This window comes from Hemibagrus wyckioides, linkage group LG07, assembly GCF_019097595.1.
Source record: "Hemibagrus wyckioides isolate EC202008001 linkage group LG07, SWU_Hwy_1.0, whole genome shotgun sequence".
Classification (NCBI taxonomy): domain Eukaryota; kingdom Metazoa; phylum Chordata; class Actinopteri; order Siluriformes; family Bagridae; genus Hemibagrus; species Hemibagrus wyckioides.
This window is the reverse complement of record NC_080716.1, coordinates 7,218,458-7,238,888: the sequence shown is the minus strand read 5'-3', so window position 1 is coordinate 7,238,888 and position 20,431 is coordinate 7,218,458. Positions and strand designations below refer to the sequence as shown.

Genomic DNA, 20,431 nt, shown 5'->3' with positions numbered 1-20,431 from the left:
TAATCATTGGTCTCTGTGACGTACGCCCACTAGCATAATGGGAAACCTTTCCATCATCAAGAAATAAAATTTCCAGCTTTTAACCTAACATTTTAGGCTTTATGGGTAAATGGTTTATAAACACAGCTATGTGCTTAAAACATTACTGTGGAGAGGCACAATAGGAGCAGAAGAACAATTAGTACAACAATTCAAGTCCTCAGTACTGCATTAAAAGTTAATTTTCTAATCATTTCCATGTTGGAAGGGTTTACTTTGTTTAATATTTTTGCTTCTATGTGGCTATAATGAAGAAAAAAAAAACAACTTTCGCAACAGGTTGCTTCACACCCCATGATAAACAAGCATTCCGAAAAGACAGTGATGAATATAAACCCAAAATCCCCAAATCAATGTGGTTTTTCAATGCATCATTTTTACTACGCTTTACACCAAAGATCCGCTGATTATTGTGAGTTAATAAATAAATATAACGGTCTATGCTTTCACAAATCCTGTGTATTTACTTTGTTCTCCCCAGATGTATCTCTACACAGTCGCACACACTCCCCTATGCAGCCCTGCTTCCCTTGTTTTGAACGTCTTTAAATCACTTGGGTTTCCCTCACAAACAGCATGGGCCATTTAAAAGTCATTTTCTTCAGCTAATCATAATACTGAATAATAGTCACCCAGTTGACCCGAGCTCAAATATAAACCCATGTTGGCAGGAGAACAGAATATGGAAGGAGTGGTGAGAAGAACCACGTCTGTATGTTACAGTTCCCTTCGGATGAGTTCTAGTCTCCTGAGGCACATCATGCAACACTGTGTGATTTCGGAGCCAGGCACCGTCTCACTGAATGTGTCTTTCCGACTGAGCACCTCTCCATCGTCACTATGGAGCTGTTTTTAACTAATAGCATGACACCGGTGTGGGCTTTCTGTTTTTAGAGATCTTTTTGCCCACTGTAGCTCACCGCAGGGAGACGAACTCTATTCCACAAGCTTTAAGCAGGGACTGAATGGCAGGAGCTCGCGGTGGCATGTAATAGTTTGAAGATAACTGCATACCTTTCAGCAGGAAGAGATTCTCTCAGTAACATGTGTTGGGCCAAGCTCTGAAAGATTTGTATCATGTTTGGGGTCAGTCTGTTTTGCAGCTACGGGTGTCAGAGGAACGCAGCTGATTGTTTCCTACCAGACTAGTGGATATGAAAAAGAAACAGAATTGAAATAATAAAAAGAGAGGGGCCCTGGCAAAGTGCAAGAGGTTGAAAATGTACCTTGGAAATGAGAGGCCATTTTCCACTTCCATACATGCTGGGATTTATGGTGACAACCGTTGCTATTTGGAGACCGAAACATACTTTCATGAAAAATTAAAGCATAACAAACCGCAGGGTTTTTGTCTTAAGCAAATAAACATCCAGATTCCTGTAACCACTGAAATGTGGCAAGATATTAGAAACATAAATACATTCCGAAGAATGACTAGATGACATCTCTCTACCAAACAGGAATATTATTCATTCAAAATACTACCAATTCTGATATCATTAAAATTCTATCATAATATTCTGTAAGGTGGCAGCCAAAGAAAAGTAAAAAAAAAAAAATTTGGAGCTTCGTTTTTATCCGGCCTCTGGAAATGAAGACAAACAGGTTAATATTAGGATGTCATATGAATCTGTCTGGACAGTTCCTCTATTAAAAACAGTCAGACAAAACTCAGCATGATCTGTTTGCACAGCACAAGCTATGTTTTAATAGCAAAAGCACTCTCTCTGTGCTTTCAAAAAATGTCCTTTTTCCTGAGTCTACCCAGAAACCTTGTCGGTCGCTGGCACTTTGGGTTTCAGTATTTATACTGTAGAATGTTGAGCTTCTGGTTTTGGCACACAGATGAAATGAGGCCATTTCTGTGGAATGAGACACTCTTTCCATGCCCTCGCTATCACATTTCAGCCACTTGCCTTTTTCAAGAGGGTTCATGCCCACTCCAAACGTGTTCCCTCCAAATGCCCTTTGAAAACTTCACCAGCTTTCACTGGAGTTTAACCTCTGCTCCCTTAAGATATGCATTTCATCCACGTCTTCAAGACGCTGTTGAAAATGAGAATAGAATTTATCTGTTTCTTTCCGTTCTTTCCGACTCTACTGTCCTTCATATTTAGTAGCTTTGGGGTTTCCTATTAAACTCTTTTTCCTATTTATTGCTCTTCAGAATTTTTAATAATGCCTAATTATTCGCGATTTGAGTGAAGAATATTGCGTTAAATTACCTCATGCAATTTTTGTCTGTGTGATGGCAGGAAAGCAGGCCTGATTCTGTCGCAGCTTGATGACCTCAGTGGCTGGTGTCGAGGGCTTCTTCAGGAACCCAAAATTGGCCTGCGCCGAGCGTCACTCAAATTCCTGGCGTGCCGTTATACAGACACCAAGGCATTCAGCCTCAGCTGGATGGAGCTTGCTCAAGGGCTGCACAAATCTTGCGATGAACAAACGCTGTCTGTGATGTACAATGACTACGGAGAACCTAAAGAAATCTGAACATCATCCAGGATCATAATGTCCATGGAGTCCACAGCAGGAACCACCAGTCTGTTCATTTAAGGCTCCTCATATGGACAAACGTTTCTAAAGTTTGTACAGCAAATGTTCCTCCTGCATCAGTGGAATGTACCAGTCTGTTAGTCATTGCTTAAGCAGCTACTCCACAAATAAAGTTCAAACCAGTGCCGTGGCCGAATTCATTCCCTATTCACTAAAAAGTGGACTATTTGGTGCACAGCCATTTTTTAATTTTATCGAAATACCCATTTGATAAATTCCATTCCCTGGACAGTATACTACAGCATTATCCAGAGTGCATCATAAAGTCAGTGTACAGCCAAAGCACACTACATACCACAGTGCAAAATTCTTTTAACTGTATTTAAACAGGGTTGTTTCAGGACCACTAAAGCCAAGACAGGTACTTTTTACAGGTGTATGTAATACAGAAAACCACATTAAGTACTTCTGTGTTCTTGTGGTTTTAGGTCTAAGTAAGTCATATGTAAAATTAGAATTGTAACTTTAATGGTGATGTGTTGGCTGAATTCAGGTCACTGACTGCTTTTTCTAGTGATGGTCATGGTGATATATATTTGCAGTCAACAGTATACAATGAACAGTGAGGAGTGAAAAAAAGACTGATTTCAGACACAGCACTGGGTCTTTTGTGGTGTTGAGCTACAAGGAAAATGTATTCAACCAGGTGTATATAAAATAGAAGTAAATAACAGCGATGGAATTCCATGCCTGAGCCCATGACTAAATCAAATGTAGAATATTTTTTTCAAATAATTATTCAATTTTGAAGGTTGAGTGTGTGTCTGTTTGTGTGTGTGTGTGTGTGTGTGTGTGTATACATTATACAATATGTGACACAATATAGAGACATCTAACCACGTATTAATATTTGATATGTTTTCATTTTCTGGCTTATAGCCTTATATTTCTTGCCTCATTTTGCCGCTTGAAAAACTTTGAGTATTTTTAATTTAGCTCAAACCACATTGTGTTATGTTTGTACAGTCTGTTATGTAAAATAAAGCTTGACTAATCAGTTAATATGTTTAGCAATTATGCTGAAGTCTTTATGTGAAATAAACTGTCTTGCAGATCTACATGAAACGACCTTTCCAGAGTTATCCTCCAGAGTTACCTTGCTTAGTCTGTGAACATAAAACCCTGTCTCACTCGGAACTGGAATAAAACATATTTTGCAACAAAAGCCAGAACACCTTAATCCTGATGTGATACTGATATGTCCATTACTTCACCAAACAATGTGGTCTGGGGTGCTGATTTTGGCACTTATTTTTTTCTGTGACAGTTGGGGGGCTCATTCATTTCTTGCCATGTTAGCTTTGTAGTGCCAGTGCATGACTCCAAAAGTCAAATCTGATCAAATCTGCCTTTTTTGATCAAGCATGCTTGACGTAAGTGGGAACTAGAACAACTTTAGGCCCATTTACACTTTTCATTAACATGTCATTACATCAAAACAGGTAGAAATGTGCACAGCACGCATTGTGATCAATAGATTGACTGGATCAGTCAGCCACCTCAGGAAATCATCTAGCTCACGTTATGATCAGATTTCAGCGAGGTGTAAACATTATTTATTTGCCAGACATTAGAGAGAAAATACCTGGCCAAGGGATTGAATTCTACATTCCAGCACTTTCTACAAGTATTCGTGTTACTTCCAAACAGATGTAGATTTAGACACAGAACCATTTAGTGAATGTCTATTTTCTTGAGCCCGTTTAGTAAAGTACGCTCTCTAACCATAGGCTGATAGACAAATATTTAGAATGTAGATTTCTATATATAAAACTATAGAATAATCTCTGCTCTGTTGTCAGTTACAGTAGATGGTGTCCCACAGTCTTATTTGCACTTTGTAATTCGATCCAAACTGGTAGAGATTGCTGAAAAGAGTGCATAAAAAAGGTAAGTTCATCCATAATGCAGATTTTGATTTCCATATCAGATAACACATTAATATAAGATGTTCACCGGATGTTCCGTCTGGTTCCATAAGAAGCAGGATTTTTTCTTTTCTTTTTTCCCACTCTGCCTATCAAATGCAGTGTTTTGTAAAGTTCTCAATTTTGAACAGACAAAAAACTAGACATTTTCAAACGATTGTTTGAATATACTGATGTATGTATTCATAAATAGAGAAAGCTTGGCTCACATATAGGTAGCAAGCTGTATTTTATTTTATTCCCCCAAGAGCTGAATCTATACCTTTTTGTTGTGCTGATAAATGTATGTACATGAAAAAAAAATGTAACTGCTGATAAATCAATAGCACATCTAAATTTTGAAGCAGACTAATTCACTGAATGTAGTGTTGAAACAAAAACTAATACATTTAACAAGCTGTGAGCATTGAGTACTGTATCTGTTAATGGTACACTGGAGAGAGAGAGAGAGAGAGAGAGAGAGAGAGAGATTCAGTCTTGGATTTTTATCTACTTTATTTTCGCTGATACATCAGTAAAACCATACATTTACAGAATGTTGTGTTAGAGTATGTCATACACTTTCAGTTATAATTAAATCTGTTTCTTTTCAAAGTATTCATGCATACACTACACAGGTCAGTACCAATAATATATTCTGTCTTAAGGTTTCTTAACAGAGCATGTGGCACAAAACAAGCTAACACTATCAATACAATATTTGAATATTTCTTTTAGATAATCTATATATATACTATATAAAAAAAACATGAGAACTTTTGGTGGGAATAAATGCTTATCAGACAAAAAGAAAAGTAGGCCATATCTACACCTACATAAATGTCAGAATCTCCAAATATCTATTTATAAGATTAGTATAAGATTGGTTAGTATAGATTTGGTAAGTTTATATGTTTCAATTTGTGCTGGTTTTATTTGTTTTGTCCATATTTTTCCACATTCTGTTTTTATCCAAGTCTTCTTTTAATTTTTCTCCTATTTGTACTGCTATGGTCCTTGTGCCTTAAACTCCCTCATTCTTCCTTTGTTCTCTTCAGCCTCAGGGTCACGACATGTGCATTCGTCAAGGTCACAGTCCACTCCAAACTGGATGACCTGTCACACATTCAGATACACATTAGGAGATGGCCATATATCCAAAACTAATGCAGTACCAGATTATACTATGAGACTATGGGCCTTAGAGTCTCTCACACTGGGAAAAGGTGAAAATAGTGTGTGGAAAACAGACTGTAATTATTTGGTTTGCCGCTGTGTATTACTGCAATATAAGCTTAATCAGTGAGGTAAGTCTATTGATAACCAAAACTAAAGTGTGATTGTCAGTAGTGTGATCATCAGTAAAGTGGTAAAGAACATTGGCCACTAATCTATACTATTGATACAAGTGAATATAAATAGATTATTCAGATTTAACAGAAAATGTGTCCTAAAGAATATGAATACTGATACAAACACAGTTATCTTTCCTGTTATAGGGTGTTGTAACAAGATGTAACTGAAAAAGATGCTGAAGCTTTACAGTGTCAGCTTGTGGGGAAACGTCTACTGTATTTCTATACAAAATAAATATGTTTACAATCACTGAGCTGTCACTCCATGTGGTTCACACAGACAGAATGCTGTGCAGTTGTTCATACACAATCATTCTCCATTAGTATCGAAAGAAAGTTGTCTTGTAAATTCATACAGGCATTATAATGAAATTCCACTTAAAGAACCCCAAATTGTAAAAAAAAATAAATAAATAAAAATAAATAAAATAAAATAAATTTTAAAAATAAAATGTGTAAATCTAATGAAATGGAAGAGCTGGACCTGCCAGCACTACATCTGGGAAAGATACAGGCCACTCTTGCTACCGTTATGTGGTAATAGCATCCCTATGGTGAAATATGGTGGTGACAGAATCAGGCTATGGGGGTGTTACTCTGCTGTAGGAATGGGGTGACAGCTCTGAATTGAGGGAATAATAAATGCAGCCAAATTCATTCAGCCAGAGAGGCCCTTGAAAAATACCTGCTCCAGCATGACACAACATCAGACTAGGGTGGAGGTACAGCTTGAAGCATACAGCTTAAAAACATTCAAAATGCCTTTGTGGCAAGTCACAAACTGTCCTTCACTGCACCAATCCAGACTTGAACCCCACAGAGATGGCAGTACATATAACCTCCACATCCATTCGGACTGAGCCAGGATCGATGGGAGTAACACCAAATCAAGGTGTGCAATGCTGCTGCCAAATCTGCTTCTTCAAAGTAACTGAATAAAGGGTCTGGTAATTATCTTAATGAGATATTTAATGAGAGCTCTAAGTTTTAATACATTTGTGCAAATTTCTATGAACATTTTCATTTTGTCATTATGTGTTATTATGTATAGATTGATGGCCAAAAATGTCCATTTAATCCATTTTGAAATTAAATCTGTAATACAATAAAGTGGGCAGAAACTGAAAGGACCTGAATACTTTGTGAACCCACCATAGCTGTAAATCTCACTTTTCCACTGTAAAGGTCTGGAAAATATTAGGTAAAATAACATGCAACTGAACTCACCCATGCTTTTCAAACATAGAACAGCTAATGTTACTGTATTATATCAGGCTGATATCAAAAGAATGTAAGTAACAAAAGTCCAGCCTGAAATAAAGCTTTCTAAAGTAGGTCATGTGTTAACAACAACAGAAAAGGTATCAGATCAGACTAACACCTTTTTAGATAGCTGGGGACAATACTAATAATGAAGGAAATCTGATTTAGGCTGCTTTCTGAAAGATAACAAAAAACGTATGGTATAAACACTGGTTGGTGGATTGGTGTGTCAGTCAATTGTGGCAATCTATATGCTCTCCTGTGATTCCCAAGACTATGGCAAACTAAACAGGGCAAACTGTGCCTGAAGAATGTATTAAGAATGAAATCAGGGTGATAAAAGTGAGCAAAAATACAGTATTAATAATAAACCATGTGCAAATAAATGTAAAACACTTGGGTTCTATACACCACTATTTGTTGAATAACACACAATAAACATGGTATTAGCTTCCACTGTTATGCTAATGATACACTTATATATTTTTCCAGCAAAGCTAGATGAAGAGCATCAGCTTAATAATGTTGAAGAAAATGTGAAGGATATTAGACAGTAGCAGTAGCATTAGACATTGCTTACTAGCTAACTCATACTTAATTCTGAAATGTCAGAAGTGCTTGTAGTAGGATCACATGCAGATAAAAGAAAGCTTTCTGATTACAGAGTAACTCTGGATGGTCTTTCTGTTTCAGTATGTGCAGCAGTAAAAGACCTTGGAGTGATTATTGACTACAGTCTTTCATTTGAAGCTCATGTAGATCATCTTACTAGGACGGACTTCTTTCATTGCCTGACTTTCTTTATAATAACATGACATATGTAGCCAAAAAAATATGTCTGCCCAGTCGATTCCGCAAATTATTATTTACAGACCCCCAGGGCCATATTTTGAATTCCTTTGTGAATATAGGGATTTCATCACAAAGCTACTTTCTTTAGACAAAGCATTAATTGTTAGAGACTTTTATATTAATTTTGATAATCCAGAAGACCCTCTAAGGACAGCAGTTGTGTCCATGCTAAATTCCACTTATAATGAAGGTCATGCTCTTGATCACTCTCACTCTTGGCACTCTTGATAGTAACATTCATGTTAAAAATAGAAAATATAGTCACAATTTTACAGACAGAAGCTATCTCAGACCATTATCTCATCTCTTTTAAAATGTGTCTAATTCATAATATATGCACCTCACCTCGCTACAGTGTCAAATATACATTCACTTCTGCTACTGCAGAGTGTTAGCAGCTATGATTGAATCACCATCAGACCCCACAGTATTTCATCAAGCAACTGAATGCTTAGAGTCAATGTTCTACTCCTCTCTAATTGGTGTATCGCCATTTAAGGAGAAAAAAACTAGTACCTAGTAGCCAGGGTAATCAAACTAAATTAGTGCATATTAGGAGAGCCTACAGAGCTATAGAGTGCTGCTAGATCAACGTGTCTCTCCACCCTAACAGAAGATAATGAAATAATCCTAGCTTCTTATTCAATACTAAAGTAAAAATGAACTAGGAATAAGATGACCACATATTACAAATAAGTAGCAGCTATTACTCCATGAATTATTTCAGTGGTAAAGTTGAAAATATCAGGCAAAAAAAATCTGACTATAAATTTAAAACCAGACAATTTGATATCTAACCCTGCAGATAGCAGTATTACTCCATCTGATCAGCAATTAGAATGTTTCATTCCCCTTGGAAAGACCAAAATAATTTCACAATTCTTCTGCATCAAAATCATCAACTTGTGTACTCTTACCTACATGTGTCGCCGTCACATCTGGCTTGCTCATTAGGGATAAATTTTTGCATATTAAAACTGAATTTATATACTCCTGTAAAGCTGATTTGTTTCAATGTCAGTTGGTAAAAAATATACAAATAATAGATGAATATAAATACATGTATTAATTGGGCATTTAGGAAGGCTCTGTTGAAGGATATGAGCTGAGCAGTGTCTGTTAATACTGTTAATAATTAGCAGAGAATTGCTTTCTGGATTGTCACTGACTGAAATTTGGGAGCAGCTAACCAATTAAGCTGTTGTGTCTGGATCGGATTTGACTTTAAATCAGGTTTAACTTTGCCAGCCAAACATGCTGTGTTGTATTCAGCATTTCTGCAGTCAGCACAATAGACATCTGGATGAGACACTGCACTTGCCATCATAACTAGTGTCATATAGCCATTGGCCCTCTAATGAGTCTAACTGCAAGAGGTGTGTAACACACCAAGCAATATGAATCTCCTCCAGGTGGAGAATATGACGTGAAAGGAGAGATCCTGACTATGTCATATGTTCCTTTGTGACTTTTGGAAGATCTTATCATGTGTGTGCATGTGCACAAGAAGGTCAAGTGAACTTTATAAGTATACATATACTTTACGTATAAATGCTGGCAAAACTCACATCATTCATGCAACTACACAGATAATTGACAAAACATCAAGAATAACCACTTATTACATCTAGCAAACCCATTTATTGTATTGTTTTGTCAGAACTGCAGTATCTTTAGGGGCGGTGGTAGCTCAAGTGGTTAAGGCTCTAGGTCGTTGACTGGAAGAACGGGGTTCAAGTCCCAGCTGCCCTTGAGCAAGGCCCCCAACCCATCCAGGGGCACTGCTTCATGGCTAACCCTGTGCTCTGACTGCAACCCTCCAAGGATAGGATATGTGAAGAAAGAATTTCACTGTGTGACAAATAAAGACAACTTAACTTACTAACCTGACCTGGTCATTCGACGGATTCATCAATATGTGCATCAAAATTCCACACTACATAATTCATGCATGTGTTTGGTCATACTCATAATTCTCTGAACAAGAAAGAAACTGCAGAGCAGGACACTCTCTCTCTCTATTCTCCTGTTTCAGTCCTCACTTCTGGCACTTATCCTAGACGCTATTAAAATTGAGTACTGCTATCAACACGTCCGACATTTCCACTGCCTGTGTAAACATGCAAGCGTCAGTTCCTGCTGGACACACGGTGGCAGGATGCTTCCACTCACTGTTTATTTCACTTTCTGCATCTGCTCATTAAATAGCACTATTTTACAGTCTCCCATGACCACTGACACCTGGCCTGGGCCTAATAAAACCAGTTTAGGCTGGTCATTTATTTACACCAGTCCCTCTTTCCCCTGAGCTCACTGCTCTGTGTGCGAAAGCCTGACATTTACCTCAGCAAATATGAAAAAAGAATGCTTAGATGACTTGTATGAAAAAGTACAGTGCCAAAACTTGAAGTGCAAGATGACACTGAGGAAGATGCAATCATTGATGACTGAACCATTAAAAGGCATTTGTGAGGCATAGTTTATTAGCTTTCCAGCACAATCATTGTGTTGAAATGCTTCAGTTTACATGGTTTAACTTACCTTTTTGGTAGAAAGTGTGGATGGACAGCAATCTCCTCCATCATACTGGCAATAGGCTCGGTTGTTGATCGTATCACACCAGCCATCTCCACCAAATGGCTTAGAGGAAAGATAATTAGCTTTAGTGACTATCATCTTCAAAATACAACTCTCCAGCAATAGCACATTTTTGTAATTGTCAGCTGGCTACAGCATTTTCTCAGTAAACATTTGTGTGATGATAGACTGACCACAACTATTCAACACAAATAACTACCACCATGCACCTCACCTGGGAAGCATAACAGACTACAATGTTGTTTTTTTCATTCACTTTTTTTAAGCTTTTGTGTCTTGATGCCAAAACTTTGGCTTTCTTCCAGCATGTGGAGCCATTCAGTACGTCAGGGCTGTATTAAAAGGTAGCTGATTAAATTGTGGTAGAGCACATAACCACACCTCCAAAAAAAAACAGACACACCCTCTGGTTCAGTCATGCTCATCGCTGCTTTAACACAAAAATGTTAGCAATAACTTGGAATTGAATGCTACCCTTTTTTTCTTTTTTTTTACCTCCCACCACTTTGCTGCTTGACATTTTATCAAACAAATCAAATATGTCAACTCCTCATTTTACACCTTTTTTTCAGGAGGACAGCAAGAGAGGGAGAGAGAGTGAGGAGTGAGTGGGAGTGAGGTCTTCTTCACCAATGTGCCATTTCATGAATGTGTGAATAAATATAAATGTGAATATTCCAGAGAAGGTAAAAGTTCCAGACCACAGGTATAGAGCTGCACTACCGAAAAAACTTTTGAAGTGGAAGCTTGTCTAAAGCTGAACCACTTCTCAAGCTTGGACAAGTGCCTGCTCTGTATGTAGCTATAATTGGCAAAAAAAAAAAAAACATTTGTTAGTCATCTTTGGAGTTTCCCCAAGAACATTTTTAAGCTTACCACCTTATTCTCATAAAATCTTTACATTGTGCTCCTGTATGTTCTGTTTCGCTCTTAGCAAAAGGCATCCGCCTTTTGTTTGACAGGAAAAATTGTAGGTTTATTATGTTTATATGTTATCTAACAAATTCTATCTAATGAAATCCTTCAGCTTTGAAATCCTTCTTCTGTATTTTTCCCTGAAGGGATTTTTCACTTTTGTTGCAGCATCCAAGTGATGAACTGATGAACTGGCACCTAGGATACTGGCTTGAAACAGTCGATAGTAGTTTTAAGAATCATACTTATTATTTTCGATCATGTGCCTTTATACAATAAAATAATAGCAAGTCCTGCATGAGTGCTGCTGGTGTCAGGGAGCTGCATTTCATTGATGACATCATGAATTCACAGATCTACTGCTCTATACTGAAAGAGAAGATGCCATCATCACTCCGTGCCCTTTGTCGTTGTGCACTTTTCCAACATGACAATGATCCTAAACGCACATCTAAGGCCACTGTTGGATTTCTGAAGAAGAACAGGGCGAAAGTGATTCAGTGGCCAAGTATGTCTCCTGATCTGAACCCAATAGAGACAAGTTGAGCATCACTCTCCATTCAGCATCCAGTCTCTAAAAGAGGTCATTATTGAAGAATGGAAAAAGATAGATGTTGCAAAATGTCACCAACTTGTTCAGTCCATGCCTAGAAGACTTGGTGCTGTCACTAAAAATCATGGAGGCCATACTAGATGTAGTAGTTTTTGTTGTGGGGTGTTACTTTCATGTTATAAGTTAAACAGATGTTATATTAAACTTAGTCTTGTCAACATTTTGGAAATTGTTTTTGTGTTCATTGAGATATTGTTTAAAATGTTACTTTTCAAAGGTGGTGTACTCATTTACGCTGAGCACTGTATATAGAAAATGATTTAGCATTAATACCCAACTGCCAGATTCTTAATGGTCTTTAGAAAGCAAATCACAGAACAGCCTTCCTGCATTTTATGTGACTGTACCAGGAACTTTCCACTACAAAATTTAATACTTGCTTTCTTTCAAGGTTCAAGTCATAGTCCGTGGTGGTGCTTTATTTAACAGCTAACACATGAAGCCATTCAAGAATCTTAATAAGCTACTCTATTGCGTTCCAAGAGGAAATCCTACTATTAAAATTGAATGTGTGAACTTCAGGAAGAGAAATGTGGAAAGTATACTTAAAATCAATAATTTATGGATGTGGGCACTGGGGTGGTCCTTTGCTTATTACTCTAATAATTCCTGACAAGAAAGTTTCACTTATCATGGTATTTTAATTGTAGAGCTATCTGAATAAGCCCTGGTGTTCTGGTGCATTTGAGACCTGCTGTGCAATGATGGTATCATTTATCATGTTGGAAGGCAAACAGGTTTTCATCAAGGCAAATAGGGCAGGTCATTTTTCAGCTAATGTACATAAAACACTCTGAACTACTGCCTCTACTATTCTACTTAGATCACTGTGTACTTTTACTTTACAAAGACCATTCATAACCGCACAGTAAGTTCTTATATGGTCTTATTATCAACAGAGTCTTGCTTAATGAAGTAGACGGACATGACCACAAAAAAAAAAAATCACATGATATCGGGAATCTGATGTAGATTGTGCTCAGAAATGCTTTAAAAGTATGAACACTATAGGGCAAAAAATCCTACAGTGCTATCTAAATTTATTTAGACAGAATCTGCCACAACAGACCAACTCACCACTCACTATTCTTCATCCCTGTACAGTACAACAGGTGCAAATGAATAGCCTAACCACATTTACATTTATGGTATTAACTAGTTAGAAATATTTTCAAGAAAGCCCAATGCCAGTGGAAATACTTTTGGGATGTTAGAAAAATGTCAGGTAACTTACCTAAAGAGTTTATCACTTTATCAAACCCTAAAGCAGGTTTTCACTCTATATACTTTCTACTTCCATGCCAGTGACCAGGAAAGTAAGAGGCAAGCATGCCATAAGTTTTATTTTTTACACTTGACAGACAAAAATCCAAATTAAAATGTAATTCTTTAATTTTTTTTTCATTTTTACATAGCCACAGATTTAATAAGCCAATTTCAATAAGTCTTTATATTTGACCTACACACATGCTATACAGATCATGTGTCCAAAGCATCTCAGCACTACTGAGTTGCTCAGTAGCCGTTTAAAGGGTTAGTAATTGGAATGTCTACAAAAGGGATTCCATGAATTGTGGGTGGAAAGAGAGGTGTTTATACTTTATACCACATTTAGAAAGGCACAGCTGTTTTCATTGTTTCTGAAGGAGTGACCTCCTCTGATATGCAGTCAGTCCAAGAGCTATGTATTACTGTGTTATGCATAACCACTGAATGATACTTACGAACAAATAAGACTGTAGCATAAGATTTCGCAAAAGTAAGTTCATTTTTATACATATAAGCATTTTATACATTTTTATACAGCATAATGTATGTGAAAATGTTAATGCATAAAAATAGAAGCATACATATATAAGTTCCCGTTAAGGGAACTCGACACTGCATCATGGCTAATGCTATGGGAACGCTTCGTTGATGAAGCTGTGTTTGAAGCTCTGTGTGCACAAACACCAATTTAATGTCTCAGATAGGAAATTTGACGAAAAGAATACGTGCCAACAAGTTCATATAATGGCATCTATGTCACATTACTCCAGCATCTTTGTCTTCAAGAAACACTTCAGGAAATGTATGTTTGTGTCGATTTTTGTCCTGTCTGTCTAGACTAGGGAAAAGAGAAGATATTTAAAAAACTATTAGAAAAAACAATACTATGTCGAGCAAGCAGTTTAAGAAGGGTGTGCATCCATGTCCCCGTTTTATCATGGAGAATGACATGCATGCTCTTTGCATTGTTTGTTTGGGAGAGGAGCACACCCAGTCGGCTCTTGGGGGAGCAGGCTGCATGCATTGCAAGAGGCTTACTCTTCACAAGCTTTGATCCTGCTCAGATTATTTTCCAGCCAAGCTTCTGCGCCTTGTGGCTCCGGTCCCACATCCGCTGAGGCGGTCGTCGACCGGCACCATGAGATGATGCACCAGACAGCAGCATTCAGGGAATTTATCCCCTGCACAGTGACCAGCCTGGGCTATCTTTCATCCGCAAGAACCCCACATTCCCCACCCAGCTTGCTCAGAAGAGAAATAAGGGCTAATATTGAGGCCCGTGCCCCCCTTCAAAGTCTAGGGAGGCTGGTCAGCATGCCCAGACCCAGGCCCATCAGGCAAGAGTGGACCTTAGGTCTGCCAGGTGGGCCACAAAGAAACCCCGATGCCCAAGTGCTAGGGTCCCTAGGAGCATCCTCCCTAGGGCATTGTTTGCCCTCGCTCCCTTTTCTTGTTCAAATCTGACCCCAGGTCAGCAGCTGTCAGTTCAATGTTTCAGGGTGCTGGGGAGATAATCATGAGGTTGATACCTCTTTCAGACAACCTCGTAGCATGAACACTTTTTTACAACCAGTATTTTTTTGTTCCCAAGAAAGACGGGGGGCTGCATCCAATTTTCGACTTGCAGGCTCTGAACAGTGCACTGAAGATGTTCAAGTTCAAGATGCTCATTCTCAAATGTATTACGTCACAGATAAGGTCAGAGGACTAGTTTGTGACAATAGACCTCAAAGCATTACCTGGACGACTGGCTCATTCTGGCCCAGTCAAAGGCTATGGCAGCCAGTCATCCAGGGGCTGTGCTTGCTCATATGGGGTCTCTAGGCCTCAAGTTGAACCCAGAGAAGTGTGTGCTTTCTCCTTCTCAGAGAACCACCTTCTTGGGGGTAGTTTGGTATTCCACCACGATGCAGACACGTCTGTCTCCTGCTTGGTGGCTTCCATCCTGTCAGCAGTGAAAGCTATTTTGCTAGCCAAAGCATCTCTGTCTCCAAGACGCAGAAAGTGCTCTGCGTAGTGTAGACCCTAGTGTAGACCCTGTTGAACCCTAGAGTTCCATACACTAGAAAGCTGTATGCTCTGAAGTGGAGGCTTTTTCGCCTCGGGTGTGATCAGTGCTGTCAGGACCCGGTTCACTGCCCAGTCAGTACAGTGCTGGAGCTTCTGCAGTCTTGCCTTCTAAAGGTGGATCTGCTCTTAGCCTTGCCCTCCCTTAAAAGGGTGGGAGAACTGCAGGCTCTATCAGTCACCCCCATCTGCATAGAATTTGCTATACCCCAGGATGGAACGTGTCATCCAGTCATCTCGCAAGTCTTCTGTCCCCTTCCCCCTGAGTCCCTGTTTGTCTGCTTTGGGAGCCAGAACATGGGCAATCTCCAATCTGGTCTCCACTGGGTAGTAGATGCCATTACCCAGGCCTATAAGGCATGCAGTATTGCTTTGCCTCTAGGTGTTAGAGCTCACTCTACTAGGGGTATCGCCTCGTCCAGTGCCCTGGCCAGGGGTGTTCCCCTCTAAGAAATTTGTGCTGCAGCAGGCCGGTCTTTTTCGCACACTTTTATCCGGTTCTATAACCTGGACCTGGACACCACTCCATGGTCCCAGGTCCTTCAGGGCTAATTGATCTTTTGTTCCTGGTTTGGTAGTGCTCTTTTGTAACCTCTAGGACAGACATCAACCAACATATGGTGCCGTGGGTATATTAGTGTTTTCATAGCATCAGCCATGGCATAGTGTCTAGTTCCCTCAAACTGGAACTACCCCAGGTTATGTATGTAACCCGGTTATCTGGAAAGAGAACCAGATGCCACACCATTTGCCACACCTGAAGTCTCCACTTGTGCTTCCTTCAGTCAAGTAGAAACTTGAGTAATGTGAACTAGATACTCTTATATGAACTTGTTGGCACGTATTCCCTTTGTCACGTGTCCTATCCGAGTTTCAGACACATCTTCCTCAATTAATTGTTCCCATAGCATCAGCCATGACCCAGCATCTCATTCCCTTCTCAGGAAGCTGGTTTACATGCGTAACCTGGTGTAGTTTTTATTTGCTTGATCTTATTGGTGACCTAAACCTTTATGTGTTAGCTTAGTGGTTAAGGTGTTGGCCTACTGATTGGAAGGGTGTGGGTTCGGTCCACCAAGCTGCCACTGCTGGGCCCTTGAGCAAGGTCTTTATCCCTCAATTGCTCAGTTGTTTAAAATGATACAAAATGTAAGTCACTTTGGATAAGTGTCTGCCTAAATGTAAACAATTTTACTGGGATCTATTAATAAAATAAACATTGAAATACTAAATACCTGAAATACTAAAATACCAGTAAGAAAAAAAAGAATGAAAGCAGTTTTTGGTTAGAGCTAAAGCAAGAGATTTCTGTAGCTGTTTTAGTGGAAATTTTAATCGTGCGCAATGTTTATTTTATTAATCATTTTTGCTCATTTTATGAAAGTTCTAATAATTCTTTTGGACAGTGTATATAAGGCACTATAAACAACTGTAACTTCATGCAGAATTGTTGCTGATCTCTGTGCACACGGTTTAACTTTCTCTTTCTTGGCCAAGTCTCGCTGAACATATTATTGGCTCTCAAAAATAAAACAATCAACCCCAGCCTTATCGCTCACGACTGATGATGGAGTTCTCCAGGCCTCCACTTTGAGCTGGTAGAACTCAATCAAAGTACTTGTTCTTTCCCAGCTGAAAAGGAGCAGATGTGGACCCTACCATAGTTTATCAAATTTTCCGTGGCACACTTGACATATCGGGCAAGTAAACACTGAGATGAGATCCAACTGAAAATCTCTTCAAAATTAAACATCTTGAAAACATGAATAACTGAGATAGGTATTTTTCTCGAAACTCATAACCTCAGAACTCCGGCACCAGTCATTATACAAATTATGACTGTTCTGGTGTTTTGCAGACCTTGCAATAACAAAGTTTGTTTACAGTAGGCAGTGAGGATTGCTCAATAATTTACAAGTCTCTAAATAAGACTCACCTCACAAGACTGAATGCAGTGAATCTGCTCAGGGCTGGGGTGCCATTTCATTGTGCCCGTACATACAATGCTCTGTACATATAAACACATACATATGCACATCCACACAGAGAAATAGACAAATATCATGTCATTATCCATTCAGGTTATTGTGAATTTATATAACTATACGAACAGATCAGATATGAGCATCTTTAATAGTTCCTCTCCAGCTGATGCAACTGTACCTAAAACTAACCCAAACCTCAATTGTTTGGTCACTATGGAATCATTTGTGATAATGTACACACAGAGTTTTAACATACTATATCATCAACTGTACATAGCAAGGACATCAAATACTAAAAAGAAAACTATAAAATAAACAGAAAACACTAAAACAAATTTGCCTCTGTTTTTAACATTAAACATCTCAAATTAAACATTTAAACATTTTATTGACATGACCAAGAACAGCTATTCATAGTGACGTACTGAAATCGTATCCATTCCTAACATAATTTTGACGAAATCAAAATCCTGGAAGTCAGTACCTTATCACCTTATCTTAGCATGACCTTTCCTCCAACGCACTTACTCAATCTGCAATCTGGATATCGTTCCTGGAAAGCACACTTTATATAAGGGTGCTGAAGTATGGATATAAACAGTGGGGGAAAAGGCCTGATACCTTGAGAGACTTGAGTGCTTAGTGTGTGGTATTTTAATTGTCTTCTGTATAAACATTTTGACCAAAATCATCAGTTACAAATTGGTATGGAGACAAGTAGATGAAATTGGCCTTTAAAAGAGGACTTGAGAAGCAAATTTTGAACATGAAAAAGCAAAATGTGCCATTCAGATAGTCAATAATATGGCAATATGGATCCAGTTTAGATTGTATTGCTTGTGTAGTGCAAGGTCAAAAGTCTGAATACGTAACTTCATAAATTTAATCCTGAACCATGAAGAATAAAGTAGAAACTTTTTTGGGAAAAAGCACTAGTAAGGCTTTTAACATCTCAAATATTCAAAAACCATTTGTCAAGGCTGAAAGCTGATTGTGTGTGATATGTTTTCTTTTCACAAGTGGATCACATGCAATGTTATCAGGCAAGAAAGTCAGGCTGACTCCTGTCAACCTGATCCACAATTAATGATGTGGCTAGAGCCAGTCCACGTGTTGTAAATGCAGTGTTTTGCAGACTTAATGACAAGTGAGAACAAATGGGGCTCGCTCCTGTGGTCATCAGCACCACATCACACCTTGCTTCAGTTCAAAGACTGTTGTTTAGTTGCTAGTTGTACAGTATTTGGCCTGCAATGCTAAGAGTATGTAGTCAATTGGTCAAAATATTATGACCCAAGAAAAAAAGTTTTCATAAGGACAAGAAGACTGCAACTGGAATTGGCTTTCAAGGTAAAACAGCAAATGGTTCCACATAATCAATTACTTCACCTCAACCCTGGTGGGAAGGACCCAGTGTTTGAGTGTATCAGCCGTGGAGTTACTGGGCAACACCACAGGGTCACTTAAGGGTACGACACACACTGGGTAGCAGACTGCACCTGCCATGACACAAAGCAAGCCTTCATATTAATCTGTTGAAAATGTTCACGTGAACACATTGGGGGTAAAAACATGGCTAGAACATGATTTTACGAAGCTTGGTTTTCATTCTAACATGTGCTACCAGATCATTTATGATGCTAAGGTATAAATAAATATCTTAGTTGCATGCTTAGCAGGTATTACTGCCACATCACAGCTCCAGGCTATCTAGTTCAATCCTGATCTCAGGTTACTGACTGTGCATGGTTTTGCATGTACTCCCAATGTCTGCAAGTTTCTCAAATTCTTCTCTTAATCTTCTTAAATCATACTTATATATGGAATGGCTATATTAAAAAATACGTATTTGTGAATTAGAATGAAGTTGTTTATTCATGCTGCCTTGTGATGGACTGGCAACCCATCCATGATGTATTCTATTCTTGCACCCAGGGTTCCAAGAAAAACGCTTCCTTCAAAATACTGAATTACATTTGGGCAAAAAATTAAATTGTCACAGTAACCACATTTACAGTAACCACTTTATTATAGCAGATCTGGAACTTATCCTGGGAACACTGGGAACTATCCTGGGAGCATGCTTAGGAAATTCCACACAGACGATGATCTGAGATCAGGATTAAATCAGGGCCTAAGTAGCTGTGAGGTGGCAGCGATACTCACTGCACCAACATGATTCTTTGGTTCAATTATTATATACATCAATACAAATAAACAGGTCCCATTTCTCATGACATAATATTTTTTTATATTAAGCTAAGTTGTAATCTGTTGTTACTTATACTAAGATATATACCACATTTTATACTTGCCATCTATTTTTATTGCACCTTGCAAATAAAATTGAATCAGTCAAATGCAATGGTGGTAAATAGAATAGAACTGAAATAGTGATTTAAAAAAGATTTTCAATGCATTCATAGCAATTATTAATCAGTGGCAAAATGCAGAAATTTTTCCATTCTTACCAACGCCATAACCCTCTTCACAGGTATACTCCACCATGTTGAGCTCCAGAGGGACCTGACACAATCCTTCCATCGTTTTACACATTAAAAAGTCTTCAGTCCACTGCCCATCTTTTGTGCAGCGAATTGAGTACTGTAGTGATACATGATAAGAAAATGATTTGGAATGTATTGTGTTCACTCATCAAGCTGAGCTGCACAATAAATTTGAGTTTTGTATTGTATTGTCTACTCAGTAAAATGAAATATGCAATTACTGTTCAGCACAATGAATGAAATGGAGAAAAAAATGAACTATTAAGATGTGTTTACCCTCTCAGTTGGGACAGGGCAGTGTAGAGTGCACACACTATTATATTCCAGGTGGTTGGTACATGTGTACATCCCCTCAAACATGGCAGGCAGAGCAGGGCATGAGACAGGGGAACAGCCTCCCGTCTGCCATCTGCCACCCTCTAAACACTCCAGTTTCAGAAACCTCCTAAACACACACACACACTTCACTATGACTATGGACACTATAACTTCTGCTATAACTATA

The 20,431-nt window shown here is 38.5% G+C and overlaps 2 protein-coding genes across 7 annotated transcripts in view; one reads left to right on the top strand and one right to left on the bottom strand.

The window, feature by feature from the left end:
- The window catches only part of astn1 (astrotactin 1), a 223,908-nt gene extending 220,311 nt beyond the window's left edge, over positions 1-3,597 (top strand). For all 5 annotated transcript variants that reach the window (XM_058395830.1, XM_058395827.1, XM_058395829.1 and 2 more), the window contains one exon: positions 2,295-3,597. In XM_058395830.1, coding sequence (XP_058251813.1) covers positions 2,295-2,532 — 238 coding nt within the window. In that variant the 3' untranslated portion in view covers positions 2,533-3,597. The remainder of the gene's footprint in view (positions 1-2,294) is intronic.
- A 1,421-nt stretch (positions 3,598-5,018) lies between these two features.
- pappa2 (pappalysin 2) overlaps positions 5,019-20,431 on the bottom strand; it is a 55,938-nt gene continuing 40,525 nt past the window's right edge. Inside the window, exons 18-23 of one of the 2 annotated variants that reach the window (XM_058393867.1) lie at positions 20,203-20,371; positions 19,891-20,023; positions 18,809-18,918; positions 17,371-17,442; positions 10,514-10,612; positions 5,019-5,618 (exon numbers count right to left, since the gene is read on the bottom strand). In XM_058393867.1, the coding sequence (XP_058249850.1) occupies positions 5,511-5,618; positions 10,514-10,612; positions 17,371-17,442; positions 18,809-18,918; positions 19,891-20,023; positions 20,203-20,371 (691 nt within the window). In that variant the 3' untranslated portion in view covers positions 5,019-5,510. The remainder of the gene's footprint in view (positions 5,619-10,513; positions 10,613-17,370; positions 17,443-18,808; positions 18,919-19,890; positions 20,024-20,202; positions 20,372-20,431) is intronic. The other variant, XM_058393868.1, reaches the window with a different exon arrangement.